The sequence below is a fragment of the Eucalyptus grandis genome, chromosome 2 (assembly GCF_016545825.1).
Source record: "Eucalyptus grandis isolate ANBG69807.140 chromosome 2, ASM1654582v1, whole genome shotgun sequence".
In the NCBI taxonomy this organism is placed as follows: domain Eukaryota; kingdom Viridiplantae; phylum Streptophyta; class Magnoliopsida; order Myrtales; family Myrtaceae; genus Eucalyptus; species Eucalyptus grandis.
In genome coordinates, this window is record NC_052613.1 from 1,324,601 (window position 1) to 1,338,709 (window position 14,109).

At 40.9% G+C, this 14,109-nt stretch overlaps 1 protein-coding gene and 1 pseudogene across 1 annotated transcript; one reads left to right on the plus strand and one right to left on the minus strand.

Annotated features, from left to right (window-relative positions):
* The first annotated feature begins 640 nt into the window (after positions 1-640).
* Positions 641-4,966, plus strand: LOC108956654. The gene is made up of 3 exons (XM_018866396.2): positions 641-975; positions 2,975-3,188; positions 4,814-4,966. Exons 1-3 carry the CDS (start codon positions 692-694, stop codon positions 4,964-4,966), a joined length of 651 nt encoding a protein of 216 aa, XP_018721941.2. The 5' UTR covers positions 641-691.
* A 6,043-nt stretch (positions 4,967-11,009) lies between these two features.
* On the minus strand, positions 11,010-13,074 carry LOC104417429 (annotated as a pseudogene).
* Between the last annotated feature and the right edge of the window lie 1,035 nt (positions 13,075-14,109).

Here is a 14,109-nt window from a genome sequence, read left to right on the forward strand (position 1 = left end):
AACATATTATACTTTTACTAATTCAGTTCTAAATTTTTCAATTTTACCAATTAAATTCTAAAATTTTTTCACCTTTTGCCAATTGAATTTATCTGGCTAATTTTGATTGAAAATCATAGATATGAATGTTGATCGTCCTACCCGACACCTTGATGCCACGACGGACGTGACGCAAAAATTTTAATAATATTTTAATATTTTTGAAATTGTTGTTATTTTGAATTTTTTTTTATTTTCTTTTTGTTGACGCCTAAATTTTATAATTTTATTTAAGACTTAATCGCGTAAAAAATTAGGGATTAATTTTCAAACCCTAACAAAAAAAAAAAAAGAAAACAACAATTTTCACTAAATTGCATCGCATTTTAGCATTAGGAATATTTGCATCACTAATGATAATTTTTATTTTTTCCAAAAAGTTTGCTATCAAAAGGAAAAGAAAAAAAAAAAAAGAAAAACAGAAAAAAATTATTATTATTGAAAATTATGATCATAAAAGAAAAGAAAAAAAAGAAGAAAATCGAATGGGGCCGGTCCACCTCTCTTCTTCCTTTTATTCTTCTTTTTCTGTGCAGATTGGCCCAGCTCCTTTCATTTCGGCCCAGCCCACGCGTGAAACTTCTTCCTCCCTCGTCACCCTCGCGCTGGTTTGGCTTTTGCAGAAAAAAGACGTACAAACCAAGGCAGGCAGATGATCGCGAGGGCAAATGACAGCGCGATCCCAGGGCCGGAGATCAAGCGGCCGCGACAGGCTGGCGATGGCAGAAGTCATGCGCGCCTGTCGTTGGCCGGGCTTAAAGGAAAGAGAGCAAAGAGAAGAGGGGGTCTCAGTTGTTTTGTTTGGGGCCGAGAGAGAGTAATAGAGAAAAGGAGAGGGCGAGCTGAAGGGAGAGAGGGAGCTCGAAGGGCAGCTTTTCCGTGGCCATTCGTCCGCCAGAGAGCCGCCGTCCGCCGCAGTGCTCCCCTCCGAATCAGGTAGGTCATTCCCGAGTACATCTGCCCTTTTTTTGGCGGGGCGTCGGGCCGGAGCTCGTGGTCGACCAGTTCGCACGAGCTTCGGTCTCGGTCCTCGCCTGAAATTCCGTCGTGCTCGTGTTCATTCCTCACACAGCGTATGTGGGCTTATTGTAGTGCTTTATGCCAATATTTGTTTGTGTTTGGTGTTATGGCCGAGACTTGTTATTTTTGTTCAAACTCAAGTTAAATGCTGATAAACTTGTCCCTGAGCCAATCTGGAATAGTGCTTGTGTATCGCGTGATGATCTTGGCCTGAACCCGAGCCCCAAATGAGCCTATGCTTACTCCTTTAGTTAGTGCGTCTTATGTGTTCGATGAAATGCCTTAATAAAAAACCGAAGAGCAGCGTATGTTTTAACGCAAGACCAACTCGTTTTTGCTCCCATGCCTGCTGAGTCCTGCTTGTTTTGCTCTATTTATGGTGTTTTTGTAGTGTTCGTGGGAAATATTCATACGTATTCGAGTCGATGAGGTTTTTTTTTTGCACTGAAAAATGGGTTAGTGGTCACCGGAATAGGTGGCCAACAGTGGTCATCGTCGATCGGAACGAATGACCGGCGCCAAATGGTAGCTTGGCAATCCCCCAAACACTGGTGAGGGTTCGCGTGGTGTTGATTTTACTTCGGTTAGGATGGCGCAAAATGAGGAAGAAGCGTCGGGGAAGAGAAGACGCACGAAGGAGAAGGCACGTGAAGAAGAACGCCAAAGGGCAAATGAAAAAATTAGAAAGTTAAAGAAAAATTTAAAAAAAGAAGAAGAAGAGGAAAACCCAAACAAAAAAGAGGAAGAAAGGACAGTAGATGGGAGTGTTCGGGAGAAAATATTCAGTAATTTGTGACCAACACGTCATCAGCTTGCATGGCATGCGTGAGTCTAGTTGGCTCGATTGAATATTCGACATGTGTTTCTGATATGGAATATTTGGAAAATGAAAAGTTAAAATAGAAAGTGTGCTTTTTTTCTCTCCCCACTGGCAAACGACCGACAAAAGCGACTATTAATGTTTGTCTCCCGCTTAAATCTCTCTCTCATCTTTTCAATTTTCAAGGCTTCTTTACCAGCGCACTCTCTCTCCCCTCTTCTTTCCAAATAGGGGTGATCGGTTCCCGGTTCGGTCCGGTTCCAAGGTGGAACTGGGAATCGGATCGAGAGAATCGGTTCCCAATTTTGGGAACCGTGGACCGGACCGTTTGGTCCTAGGACCGGAACCGGACCGGACCATCGGTTCCGGTCCGGTCCAACATAATCGACACTTTCTTTTTCACTAAAGAACGGCAATTTATTAAAGAATGATCATGCTTCGGACCGATCAATCCAATTTGGTTCATGGGCAATCTAATAAAACTACTCACACATGTTTTTACATGCAAAATATTCAAATTTCACTTGTGTGAATATCAATCATAGTTTATGTGTTTCACGTTTAATTTTAAGCATAAAAGCCATGAACAACGTGATTAAAGGTTGTGCTTGGCTTAGATTTTATAGACAATCTTTATAAAACTAACAAGTAAGTTTTCTTTATAAATAAAGAGTAACAACAAGAGCAATTTCAATTGCAATAAGTTTCATATATAATATTCATATATTATATGTGTTTATATGTTATATTTATATAAATTATATATAAAAATTTGTTCCGTCCGATCGGTCCGGTCGGTCCTGTTCCCATCTTGGAACCGGGAACCGGACCAACCAGCCGCCGGTTCCAAGATTAGGAACCGGGAACTGCATCGGGACCGTGGGAACCGCCCAAAACCGGCGGGTCCGGTTCGGTCCCGGTTCGGCGGTTTCCGTTGCACACTCCTATTTCCAAGGGCTTCATATGCTCTCTCTCTCTCCATAGAAAATATTAGCTGGTTTCTCACTCGATCAACAAAAAAGACGAGTTTTTTCTCCGTCCATCTTCTCCATCTTCTCCGAAAAGTGAACGTTGAAGCGATTTCCACCAACGCAGATCAAGCAATAGGCGAAACCTTGGAGTCTCGGATGACCAAGGCGTGGAGCGATTTCCATCATACACAAGGCTTCCATTCTCTCTTCCTCGAGGCCATTTCTCTATCCCTCACTCACCTCAAGCCCTCCCCTCCTCTTTCTTGGCCATCGTCCTCGTCGCGTTTCCATCTCTGGCTTCAGAAACCGCCATCGTCCTCGTCGCGTTTCCATCTTGGGTACGTCGTCAACCATTTTGAAGCATAACAGGCCCGCAAGGCTGGATATGCAAGGGTGGCTTTGACTTTCAGGGTTCCGGTGACAGCCACGAGGGATTTTGTGGCGGAAGAGAGAGAGGAGTGATTTTTCTTTATATCCTTTGCATTTTCTGTTTATTTCTTGGCTTAAGTGGATGAGCTCACTTGAGATGTTATTTTATTGAAGTAGTTCGATTGATTTGATTAGAAAAGGAGATTCTGATCTGCCGCCGTTTACGAAGTCCTCTTTTTTGTGTGGTGTATATGGTCCTTCTCACGGATCTATGTTGGTATGTTGGGAATGCTCTTTCTTTTTACGTTATTTCTTGCTTATAGCATCGGGAAATGTTGATCGTTGGAGTATTGGGTCATCTAGCTAAACTCCATAACCCATTTATCAATCTTTCAATTTGAAGGCACTTCTTTTGCTAAAGCACTTTCAAGTAAAAATGAAAGGGACGATTTTGCCTTGATTTAACTCTATAAACATGAGACTTGCTATGACTTGATTCCAATAAAAAAACATGAGAAACGTTTGAGAGAGAGAGAGAGGGAGCCAGTCCTTTGCAATGGCACCTCAAACTAGCATGACGTTGAATAGCGATGTAAATCATCAAAACCATCCATGTTCTTGATATCCAGATCTCGCTCTTAATATCCAGATGTTGCAACTTATTTGTCGCAAACTCTAGGACAAGAAGGGAAGCTATTGTATGATTATATTGAATGAATGAACAAAGACACGCATAACAGCATTTTCACAGCCCTGACAATGGTGAAATTAGAAGGGGCAATTACTTCGTGTTTAAAGCTGGAGATTGTTTATTTGTAGAGCTGGCATTGCAGAGGCTCACATTTGATCATAGGCCTTGTAGGGAAGATGAAAAGGAATGCATCGAGGCACCACAACATTCTATTCATTGTTTACATGTACAAACATATTGCGTTGCATGTTTACACAGCATAAGCCGCTCGTGATTTTGGGCTAGTTGCAGGCGGCGGTAGGTTGAGCGGCCATTAATTGCTCCTCTCTCTCTCTCGTTGCATAGGTCTTTTCACGTTTGAACATGGATCTCTTTGTCTTCCTTCTCGGTCCTCACTCACCTCAAGCCCTCACGCCCTCGCCCTCGCCCTCTTGCTCTCGCACTCCTTCCATTTCGACTTCGTTTGTCGCCGTTGTCGCCTTTCGGGCTTTGATGATAGAAACCATGAGTGGCTCGGTTTTGATTTTGGGTTAGGCACGTTGTCACCAAAGCGGAAGAAATTTGTAGCTACTGGGTCACGAGCCCTCTCGGCCCTCACACGCCGCTCGCTTTGTTTGTTGCCATCATTGCCTTTCTGGTTTCGGCGATATAATATGCAAGTGGGTCAGTTTCATTTTCGGGCTCGGCCGCGTTGGCACCAATTTCAAGTGCTGGGTCCCAAGCCCTCTTCGCCTTCACATGTCGCTCGCTTCGTTTGTCGGGGTTGTTGCTTTTCTGGCTCGAGCAATAGAAACCGTGAGTGGGTCATTCTTGATTTCGAGCTCAGGCACGACGCCATCGATTTTGAAGCCAAAGCAAAAGAAGCTTGCGACTGCTGGGTCTCGAGCCTCTCTGCCTTCACAGGTGGCTCGCGTGTCTTCACTAGACAGATTAGCATATTTCCTTGCCATCGCTATTGGATTCTCTCCCACAAAAGATAAGAATCGCCGTGCTACTCCTGTTCACTTAAGGATGAAACCTGTGAAGTATGGAGGCAGTCCCAAGAGATTAGCGTGAGCGTGGGTGGGAGAGAGGAGTGAGCTAACGAATCGTAGCCGCCGATGAGACTCTAGAGGTGATGGTGGAGGCGAAGGGCGCTCGGGATCCAGCAGCTGTGATCTAGCATGGCGAGGCGGAGGCAGTCGGGTGTGCCAGAGAAGGAGAGAGAAGGTATTTGCGTTTTCTCTTGTCAACTTGAGGAAGGAGAAGGCAAAAAGTGCTTGAAAATTTAAACAAATAGAGGTTTTTAAGCAGCAACAACATTAATTAATGCTTCTGATGAGTCTCTTTTTAGCCGCAGCAAAGGAGAGAGAAAAAGAAATCCTTCAACTTTTGAGTCCAAGGACACATGTTGACCTGTTAGTGGAGCCACCTAGAATTGCGCGCACCACGTAGGACGCTGACGTGGTGATTGACAACCACCGAATATTTTCTCAGTGTTTGGTGAAAAAGGCCAGAAGGGAGGAGAGAAAGAATAAAAAAATAAAGAAAAAGAAAAACCAAAAAAAAAAGAAGAGAGAAAAGAAGATAAAAGTGGCTTTGAGAAGGAGGAATCGAAGGGGGAGTGCAGCAGAAAAAGACAAAATAGGGATAAGACAAAAAGAGAAAAAAGAAAAAAAGAAAAAATATATATATTTAAAAGAAAACTAAAAAAAAAAAAAATCTTTTTTTTATCTAACGTGAGTTGGACCTGGCGCTCGGATCGGATCAGCGGGTCGGATCGGTCCTATCTGGTCTAAACCCTTTTTCGAATAAAATAATATTAAATACTAAAAATGTATCAATTTTTTTTAAAATAAAAAAATTAAAAAAATCGAAAATAATAAAAATTCAAAAAAATTTCTGTAAATTCAAGAGCTTTTAGAGAACATTAAAACTTACAGAAAATATTGAAAATTCGAATTTTTAAAATAATAATAATTAAGAAAATTTTTAAAAAATTGAAAAATTAGAAAATTAAAAAAAAAATGTTAGAAAATTCAAAATTTCATTTGAACAATTTTAAAAACAAACTTCCTAAGCTATTTTCTTAAAAATGGAGGTTTCTTAACTCTAAAGCGTGCTAAAAAATTGAGTAAGCTCATATGGCTCTACCTTAGGGCTTTAATTGTCTTCAAGACAATTATTCTTGTTTGCATGCTTTTGCTGTTTTGATCCCTTTAGTCCAGTTAAGATTAGCATTTATCTTTTCCTTAATGTTAAATATTTGCTCTCTCATGCAATTTATTTAAACGCTTTCCTTAGCTGCTAATTGTTATTTTAATGATTGCGTATTCGCATGATCACCTCGCGTGTTAGTGGATTAGTCTAAAATTAATCCAAATTGCTTGACAAAATTTCTTTCTAAAATGAACAAGATTAGGTATTTAAAGGGCACTCATTAGTTAATTAGTGTAATCAAATCCCTGACCTTAGATTCTTTAGTTGCGTAGAAAGTAAGGTACACTCTCATATCTCTCTTGGTTTATAGCCGACTCTAATAGGCTAGTGGTGACTCATTATTACAAAATTCTTATGAATATTTCAATATCACACAAGGTATGGGCTTGAGAGGGCTCGTGTTTATTCATGGACCGTAGGCCCGATCTTTAGGCAATACCCCTAAACCTATTTGCTCCCCTCGAAGGATAGGTAGCGACACCTTTGTTTTCTTTTTTTTTGCTTTTTTTTTTCCATGTTGGTGACAATCACCGACAGCCCTTGCCAGTCATGAAGGCCTTGCCCATGGTTGGTGAGGCCACAATGGCCTCACTTATGGCCTTCGCACCCTCATCGGATCTAGTTGAGGGCCTTTGTCGACCCCATCAGTTGCAGGCTAGGGCATGAAGGCCCTTGTTGGATTTGTGGCCTTGCTAGCATGGGTGAGGCGGTCCTTGCCCAGGTCTGGTGAGGGCCTTTGAGCCCTCGCCCATAACCTACGAGGGTTGCCGGTGGCTCTCACTGGCATAGAAAAAAATCAAAGCAAAAGGAAAATAAAAATAGAAATATAATAAAAAATTTGAAAAAATATTATTAAAAATTGTTAACATTAGCATTGAAAATGTCACATAGGATAGCCTGTGTTTACATTATAGATTTTTGAACAAAATTGATTGGATAGACTTAATTGACGAAACATGAAAATGTTTAGGATTCAATTGATAAAATTAAAATACTTAGAACTGAAATGGTAAAAATGCAATAACTTTAGAATTTTTTGACTAATTTTTTTCGAGAGACAAGATGTCTCCATTATTGCTTGTTCAAGGTCTACTGCGCGTGAAGGGAATTGAAGTCTCCGCTGCCTCTAGTAAAAAATATACCATTCCATTTGTCTTCAATAGCAAACAACAAATCTCTCACATGATCTGCGGCTGAAAAATAAATCTCTTCGCTGCGGCCAAACTTAAATGAAACCCATGTGCAGCTTGAGAGATTCAAAGAAATTAAGCGTGCTGCTTTCTTCCACGCATGAAGATAGAATTAACGTTGGAAGAAAAACAATATCTAAGACCTTACAAAAGTCCAACTTAGACTTCATTTATTCACAAGCTTTGGACCATGTTTATATGACAGATTCAAACTCGAGACATAATTTAATAATTTTCTATTTTGACTTGACTTCATAGTGTTCATTATCCATGCCGGCTATACCAATGCCCCAATGGGCATTCACTCTCTACATATGCCAATTAAACCCCATCGAAGCTCGAGCTTTGCCAAAAGAAGGGGTTCATCATCATGTCTATTAGGTTCTCCACTATTGCAATTTTCTTCATAAAAACCTTGCCCCTTGCTATGACATCTTAGACAAAATGGTCACTAATGTTGATATGTTTTGTTTGCTCGTGATAAATCATATTATAAGTTACATATATTGCACCTTGGTTGTCACAGTGTATAATGATGCTTTTCTACTCCAATCAAAGGTCTGAGAGAAAACCATATGCCTCCTTTGCTATAAAGTCATTGCTATGTACTCTACCTCAATCAAAGACAATGCAACATCTTTTTGAGAGGAGGCTTTCCAAAACTCATTGCACCACCTATCGGCGTAAACATATGCCCCGCTAAAGATGTGTGGTCATCAAGTTATTGACATGATTTGAATTCACATAACCTATGGTCTCGCTGCCATTATCGACCTTATGATACACTATATTAATGTTTGTTATCCCCTTTAAATATCTAGAATTTGCTTCACAACTTCCTAATAAAATCTTGCTTTGGCACTTCATGTAACGCTAACAACTCTCACAGCTTGTGAAATGTCAAAACTATGCAGACCATAGCATTCATTATACTACCCATCACACTAGTATATAGAACATGTGAGATATGCTCATAGTCCTCATCCTCTTCTTTGCAGAGACAAATTATCATAAGGTTTAAAGTGCTTGGTTAGATGTGTACTTATAGATATTGTCGACTATACACTAGAACATGAAATGATCTTCTTAGCTTATTTCTATTAAGATTGACAACAAAGAGAAATATTGACATGATCTTTGACAAAACTACTATGCTTCGAAAGGAGAATCTTGAGAGTCAACTAGTAGAACAAATAGATTATGATGTTTGCTGAGGAAAATTCCCTACATAATTTTGAAGATTGATAAAACTTTTCTTAATTGTCTTTTCATTCTGATGACAAGTTTTTTCTAGTGGAAACTCTGAGTGTATCATAAAATGTTACTTATTAGACTCAAGATCATAGTAAAGATCTTATCCTTAATATTCAATCTCAACAGAATAAGGATATTGCTCCGACTATGAATCCTTGTGCTAACAGCTAGAAGATTGGTTTGGATTCCTTGCCTTATATAACGCGCGGACCCCTGGAGTGCCATAACTTAGCACAAAGGGACACTTAAGTACTATAAGTTATGAAAGTGATGCTTAAGTGCCAAAATCGGAGAGAAATTGATCACTTAAGTGCTACTTCGGTCAAAATCTAGCCAAAATGCTGACATGTCAATTTTTCGGCGAAGCGAGTGTAAAATGGTGTTGTTTTGGTGCTGACGTGGTAAAAAATTTAATATATATAAAGGGAGGTGGCTGTAGGGATGAGCCCTTAGTTGCCGCTGCCTCCCCGCCTCTGCTGGGAAGGGCTGATGATGGAGGGGGGAGGGTTGGCCGGGGTTGCCAGGCCCTAGCCAAGGGCCAGTGACCCCGAACGACCCTCCCCCTTCCATCGCCGACCCTCCTCGGTGACGGCGGGGAGGTAGTTGTAGTAGTTGAGGGTTGAGCCCTGAGTCTTGAGCCGTTCCCCCCCTCCCTTTTAATAATTTTTTTTTAGTTTTTTAATTTTTTTTTTTTCAAATTTTTCTAATTTCGGAAACAATTTCTGTGTTTTTTGAAAGTGCTTGGTAATTGTCCAAAATTTTTATTTCCGGATAGATATGCATTTGGTAGGATTCTTAATTTTTTGTTTATTTTAAAATTTAAATATTTTTATTATATTTTTATTGTGTTTTTCTTTTTTCTTTTTCCCTTTCTCTTCTTCCTCCTTCTTTGAGGTCGGTTGCCGGCCACTATCCAATGAGCTTGTAGGAGGCTCGCCTAGCCATTGGCAAGGCTAGGCCTTGCCCAGCTCGACCTCGCCAAATCTAGCGACGCTAAGCCTCGCGGTGGCCTGGCAAGGCCTGGGTGAGGTTGAGCTCGACTAGCCAAGGTGAGGCTGAGCCGCCAGTCAGAGGTTGACCTTGCCTATATTTGGCGAGGTTGAGTTTGTCTAGCCAAGGTGAGGTCGAGCCTTAATAGTTGGAGGTCGATGTCGCCCAGCCACTGGTGAGGCTCGGGTTGACGAGCCTCGCTGTGGCTGGGCATTGCTGGGAGCTGGTGACGCTCCAACGAGGTCATCGGTCCTCATTTGGCCAGTTGCCAGCCATGGCCGAGGTCGGCGATTGGCCAAAAGGAAGAAGAAGAAAAGCAAAGAGAAGAAGAGGAAAGAGAAAAAAAAAGATGAGAGAAAAAAATTAGACTTGATTTTAGGAATTGTTCCCAGAAATAAGAAGTAATCTTATTCTATTTCTTAATTCTGTTTCAAATATATTTTCGAGAAAAAAAATGAATTTTTGTTCTTGAGAATAAAAAATTTATCAAATGAATATTTGTTCTTTTTTTTGTTCTCGGGAACAAAAGAATACCAAACAGGCCTTTAGCGACTCGGCATGGCATTGTCCTTGAATGATGCGGATAAGCGATCTATTTTTCGAACAAATGATTAAGATAATACACATTTTCAGCATATTCCTACCTATAAGAAAGAAGTCAATGGCGTTCATTTGACATGGAAAGCAACATCCACAATTATGATAATAAAATTAAAGCACTAAAAACAAAAAGTAGATATCCATCCAAGCATATCTTGTGCACATGACACAAACTACCAACGTCAAATCTTTCTTCAGTCTTTATCCATATAATATGTCCACGAATAGCAGATCAGGCAAATACGGAAGCATATCTTTCTTCAAATGTGGTAAGAAAGTGAAGATTCGCGCTTCGAAATGAGCTTTATTTTGGGTTAGTTTAATCGTCAACGGTGGTGAGCAGCAGAAGATCTATTGGTTCACACAAATATATAACTGAACCATGTCACCGTCACCAATCTTTATTGATCTTTCTGACGTGGAGACCAAATAATCGGTAGCGAAAATAGTTCTTTGTTGTCCTTTCCCGGGCTTGAGCAGACAAAGCATAGCTGCCATTCACTATTTAAAATGTGTTTTGGAGCATCTGGAAATTCATAGTGGTTCTTTAATTTTCTTGTGGAGGTTGATCGATTAGTTTCCTGGGGTTGCTTCAAAAGATAAACATCTTCATCAAACGATGTCTTTTAGTTGTCTGTACAATGGAAGTCTGGTAAACATATGGGTTCTGAAGCTATACAAACATTAGCGTTCTAGTTTTGATTCCTAACTGAAACTAGAGCTCAAAACTACCACATGACATGAAACTTGTGCTGCAACTCTCCATTGCCTGTTTGCCATGGTGGAAGTCCATGAAACCGAAATGATTCAATGAAGTTCACCAAGAAAAATGAATATACCACCCAAACAAAGAAAGCATCAATTTGTTACGAAGATCTTTGTTTTTCAAAAGTTTTTGATTATTTCAGATTACAAGATCTAGGAACAGCAATTGCCACAAAGTGCAACCGGAAATCTTGTGGTAGGATTACAACACAATAAACATGGCGAAGCAGAAGAAAGTCCGTGTTTTTACAGAGTGAATCAGACGTACTTGTCTATCAGTAGCATCCAAACGCAACGTCAACCAGTCGCGGGGGTTGCTATCAGGCAAAGAGGAGTTCTCTTGAAAGTCGTGAGGCCGCAAGCTTCTTCCATGTCAATATCTTCAACACTCATCCCTTCAGGCTGTTTCCAATTGAACCGATGAAGGAGATTAGCCAATGCAAGCTCAACTATCACCACACCGAAGTTTATGCCGGGGCATCCCCGCCTACCAGAACCAAATGGCAGAAACTCGTAGTTCTGTCCATTGAAATCGATGGAGCTGCTCAAGAACCTCTCAGGCCTGAACTCTTCTGGGTTTTCCCAACTTTTTGGGTCTGTGGATATTGCTGTCAAATTGATGAATACAGTTGTTCCTCTAGGAATTTCGTATCCCTTTATCTTGCAGTCCTCAATCGTCGCTCTTGGAATAAGAAGAGGGAGTGGTGGATGGAGTCTTAATGCCTCTTTGATGACTGATGTTAGGTAAGTGAGTCCTAGAAGGTCACTCTCTTCAACCTGTAACTTCCCTTTTGCTGCTTCTCGAACCTCTTCTTGTGCTTTTCTCATCATAGATGGATGACGGGCGAGTTCTGTCATTGTCCAAACTAGAGTGGCTGCTGCGGAATCTGTACCTGCATTGAACGTGTCCTGAAATAAAATCCCAGGCAATTAGTCCCAATCGCTTTCTGTTTTGATCTAGTTTGTAACAGAGTGATAAGAAGTGAACAGAAGGAAACATATGCTGGACAAATAGGGCAAAGAGGAACATACTGTTAATACGCCTTTTATCTGTTCGCCTGTGAGGGTAATCATTTGATTTGGATCCCTTTGCAACCGAAGCAACACGTCAACAAGATCTTCGTGATCGGGTTTAGGCCTTTTAGGGTCTTGGTGCTCCTCAATCACTTCATTGTACAACTTGTCTAACTCACTGAAGCTCTTTTCAACCTTTGCCTTGAACCCATTGAGCCTGTTAAACCAAGCTATCTGCGGAAACAGATCTGCAACACAAAAGCCCCCTTGCAACGCTCTGTGTTTCACGAAGCATCTCGTGAAATTTGCTCTTTACACTGCCGCCTTCAGCCTGCCATTTCTTACCAAAAGTCACTTGGCACACGATGTTGTTAGCCAATAGAAGTGCCAATTCACCAATGTTGACGGGACCTGGAAACGAAGTGATTGCGTCAAGCATGAGCTTAACCTCTTCCTTCCTCACAGATTCAAACAACCGGACCCTCTTACTGCTCAGGAGTTCTAGGATCACTATTTTCCTGAGCTCTCTCCAGGAATCGCCGTAGGTGCCAAAACTCACATCAGAACAATTGTATGTTAACTTCTTCACCGCATAAAAGGTGGGTCTGCCGGAGAAAGCACGGTCATGGGCCTTGAATACTTCTCTGGCGACTTCTTCGGATGAGATGACTAAAGTGGGAATAGAGCCAAGCTGCAGAAACATGATCTGGCCATACCGTTTTGAGAGTTGAGCAAGCGAACGGTGAGGCAAGGAGCCGAGCTGGTGCAAATTCCCGATGATCGGCAACTTCCTAGGGCCGGGAGGGAGATTCCTAGATGCTTTTCTCTTCTTCTTAGTATCAATCAATAAGACTAGTGACAGAGGTACCGCAAGAGCGCATATGAGGGCCACAACAAGTTGAAGAAAACTCATGGCGTGAAATCCTTGCAAAAAATTATGAGCGATGAAACCAACGTATGAAGAGGTTTATCATAAGAGGTCCGGTGATTAATAAGTCATAAGGAGATGGAAGTGAGAGATTTACCAGAGAGAATCGGAAGATCCGGACGTGTCCGCTACTCTAAGATATAGAATAAGCCTGATACATTCATTTCGATCGCGGTTGAAAACTTCTCGACCGCGATGCACCTCTAACACTTTCTGTGGAGTTATTACACGGTACGTGGGTCCATTTAACTAGCTTGCCTACATCATGGAAGATGGTGACATTGGGGTTTGAAGATGGCAACCGGTGAACAGAAAAAGCTTGTTGATTAATTGGCCGTAAATGAACTTAATCACACAGAAAGATAAGGACCCCTCGCATTGTTTAATTGGAAACAATTTCTCAAGTGAAGTTCCAAACACGCCTTCCTTTTCTTATTGCATTCCTGGTTGATATAGCTATGACTCTGTTGTTATGTTTTGACACGGAAGCCTGGCCGGCTCTTTACAATTGAATCATGAGCGAGAGAAATTGACAGAGGATTAAAATGAGGAGTGTAAAGGACGCAACAAATTTACGTGATTCGGTCCAAGTGTCGGTATCTGCATCCACAAGAGAGAGTTAGCTGCAAATAATTCACTAATCAATAAGAATTACATGGCTATAATTCATACACTTGAGTGTTTTCTGTCCTGAAAGTTTCACCTACTACCCTCTTTGTTATTAGGAAAAATCTCACCAATAAGCCAAAGAGGGAATCCCTTTTGGTTGGATAAGATGACAGAAGGACCACAGGAGACATGAGTATGTCTTTAGACTGTTTTGCATGAACTTTGGGACATAAAATTTGGGTTATTCCTACTTAAGTGGGGAAGAAAAATATTTATCCAGGAACTGGAAGGAGGTGTCGGTGGGGAAGAGAGATATTCACAAGAGGGAGGCCTTTCCGGTTGGATAAGATAACAGAAGGACCATTGGGCCACTCAAAAAATACACAAGGACCATATGACAAAGCATAGACAACAAAAGAACCATGCGTCACTCAAAAAACACAATGATTTTGCTCTTTTTTTTTTTTCTTTTACTTTGTTTGGCTTTTCTCTTCGTGTCTTCTCATGTGGGAATTACTTCTCCTTTTATAATGCTAAAGGTAGGAAAATTGTCCAAAAAATCCTAAATGTATTGCACTTTTACCACTTTAATCCCAAAATTTTCAATTTTGTCAATTAAATTCTAAACCTTTTCATTTTTTGTCAATTGA

Coding starts and splice junctions, on each gene's coding strand:
- LOC108956654 (XM_018866396.2), top strand. CDS start 692: ATGATCGCGAGGGCAAATGACAGCGCGATCCCAGGGCCGGAGATCAAG. Junction 976..2,974: donor AGTGCTCCCCTCCGAATCAG/GTAGGTCATTCC, acceptor CCACCAACGCAG/ATCAAGCAATAGGCGAAACC. Junction 3,189..4,813: donor TCGTCGCGTTTCCATCTTGG/GTACGTCGTCAA, acceptor CTGCCTTCACAG/GTGGCTCGCGTGTCTTCACT.